General features: G+C 46.1%; 1 protein-coding gene across 1 annotated transcript in view; it reads right to left on the bottom strand.

Moving 5' to 3' along the window:
* Positions 1-1,562, bottom strand: part of LOC308161297 (terminal nucleotidyltransferase 5A-like) — a 3,438-nt gene extending 1,876 nt beyond the window's left edge. The window contains exon 1 of the mRNA XM_080535290.1: positions 475-1,562. Within this exon, the coding sequence (XP_080391416.1) occupies positions 475-900 (426 nt within the window). The 5' untranslated portion in view covers positions 901-1,562. The remainder of the gene's footprint in view (positions 1-474) is intronic.
* Positions 1,563-2,500: the final 938 nt, after the last annotated feature.

Genomic DNA, 2,500 nt, shown 5'->3' with positions numbered 1-2,500 from the left:
CAGCTCGAGCGCCTGGGCATGCGCACGTAGGTGCGGTATCCAGGTAACTCTGAACTGGGTGATTAAGGCGGATCCGCTTCCAATTGGATTAGACTGAATCCTCTTTGTAGTGGAAACCACCGTTTTTACTATCTGCAGCCCTATCATTATGCAGCTTAGAGGTGATATCCATGGCAGATTTAGGAGTTATTTGTCCAATATAGGTATTAGGCAATGTGCATTGAGAACATAACATAACTTTTAAGACTATTGAAGCATGGCGTATGCATGAAAACGATTGCATGAACGCATTGATGGAAAATGAGGATGTACAACTAATGTGACACCCTATAGCAGCTAACAACTTTCGCTTGAGTTGCATGGTAATGCACATCATGTCTGCAATCACAGTGACATGTTGATTTTGAGCCATTGTTAATATACAGTATATAACATAATTCGATATGAATGTAAAATGTGTGCACAACACAATACCTTTAAGGTCACTGGTGTTATCTTTTCTTTATTCACTCCCTCAGGTAAGAAGTCTAGCAGAGCGTCCAAAACGATATCCTTCACCGTCTGGAACTCTAGCTCGCCTTTCAGGTCTGCACAGAATATCAGGTCCAGATCTTTCCAGCCCAGACCACTGTCCTCGTGAAGAACGTGGCTGGCCGCAGAACCGTTCAAGCGGACCTCACGTACATGTATCCGTTTCTCTTCCATGCGACACCGGACCACTTTGACAATGTCCCGCGGTTTCATCTCCAGGGTGGGGAAGTTCCAGCGGCCGTGGATGGGGATGGACCCCGTTAGGATGGAGTCCAGTCTCTGCACTTGCTCCCAGTTGAGCACGCTGAGGTTGCTGCGATCCCCGTCCGGGCAGCTCTCGATCTGAGTCGAGTCGACTTTCTCCTCCATATTGATGGAACGAGGTAGATCGAGTAAACGCCAAAAGTCTCTACTAACTCCGTCTCTCGTCCCTTCGTTGTGAGATAACGCGGACGTGTTGCCGCTGGAGTAGCTTGACTGAATCGGTTGGCCACATCGGCTGGCTGTATCTCTCTCTCTCTCTCTGCGTAATGGTGTCGTCTCTCCTTTGCTCTCCTTTTCAAGTTCTGCATAAGGGGTAACAATTAAATTATTTGACCTGGTCTCAGGAGTTTGTCAAGCCGTGAGGGTCACTCTCTGCCACGCATCCGTTAGCTCACTGACTGTGCGCCCTCGGTTCCGACTGGGTCGCCATCACCAATCAGCACAGATAACGGGCGTCTCGCACTTTGTCACCAAGCTTTGTAGCTCCACTAACAGAACTCCAACTCGTTTCTTTCCAGCCGTTGCATTGGCCCATCAGTTACATTTCAGCAAGTTCCAATGTTTTTTTTCTCTCTTTTCTGGTTCACTGTTGCGCACAACAGGTTTCGCGTCTCTTCAGCTGCAGCAAGTTACCACTTTACGCATTCCATTTAACAAACAAAAACAATTAGACTGTACTGCTACTTTACCATTTACATATATTGGTGTATGACTGCTACTTGCCCGTTACATTCTGACCGTGTTTCGCTTGATGGCACGCCATAGAGGTCCCGCGCCACAGATGCTCGTAGGGTTCTGACGAATATGCTTCCCATCAACGGGAACGGCGGGGCGCGTTAGCTGTATTGACAGCTCCTCCCACCTTCGTTGTCGTAGGTTCATACAGGGTAGACCTACAGCCCGACCTCAGTGCAGAGGAGGTAGGTTGAAATCGATCCTAGATACTGATCTGCGGTCAGTTTAGCGTTCTTTCCCATCTTGTTCAAGGTTTGGATTAGGGTCGAGATTCTAGATCTGTGCCAAAGGCAAACTATTTCTGGGAGTCTTGCAAAGTGAAGACAGTCTTCATAGTTGCAAAATGCAACACCCTTTTGCAATGTATTTTAATACTTTTTTTATGCGGTGATATTGCTCGCCTAGGAACATTTCTCACGCTGTAGGTGTTATAATGAAAGCCACGTAACTGTGTTGTTTGAAGGGTTTGGGTTAACCACCCTAACCGGAGTTAACCCTAACCTTAACTCAAAACGTGCACACCGTATGCGTCATATAGTGCCTTTATTAATGCATTGATACAAATATTTGCGTTACGAGAATGGATATGTAGATGAATATAATATTGAGTTATCATGAGTCATACAGCTTATTCATCTCCTTTGATTGACATTGAGCCATGCTATATATAGATCTGGAATAAGACAATAACGCCCTCTAGAGGAGGCAAGTGCTCTCGCTCTCTCTCTCTCTCTCTCTCTCTCTCTCTCTCTCTCTCTCTCTCTCTCTCTCTCTCTCTGTCTTCCTCCCCTCCCCCTCTCTCTATCTGTAATGAGCATCTTACCGACTTACAGTAAATGCAACCAACAAAGGTGAAACAGCCACACCACATGTGTAACAGAAGTAAAATATATTTTAGATAGATAAATAGACTTTATTGATCCCAGCGGGGGAAGCAGCAATCAGAGGAATCTGTGTGTGCATGTGAGTG

This window comes from Nansenia antarctica (genome assembly GCF_963989245.1).
Source record: "Nansenia antarctica genome assembly, chromosome: 6".
Taxonomy (NCBI): Eukaryota; Metazoa; Chordata; class Actinopteri; order Argentiniformes; family Microstomatidae; genus Nansenia; species Nansenia antarctica.
Note: the sequence above shows the minus strand (reverse complement) of the source record. Positions and strands in the feature narration are given on the sequence as shown.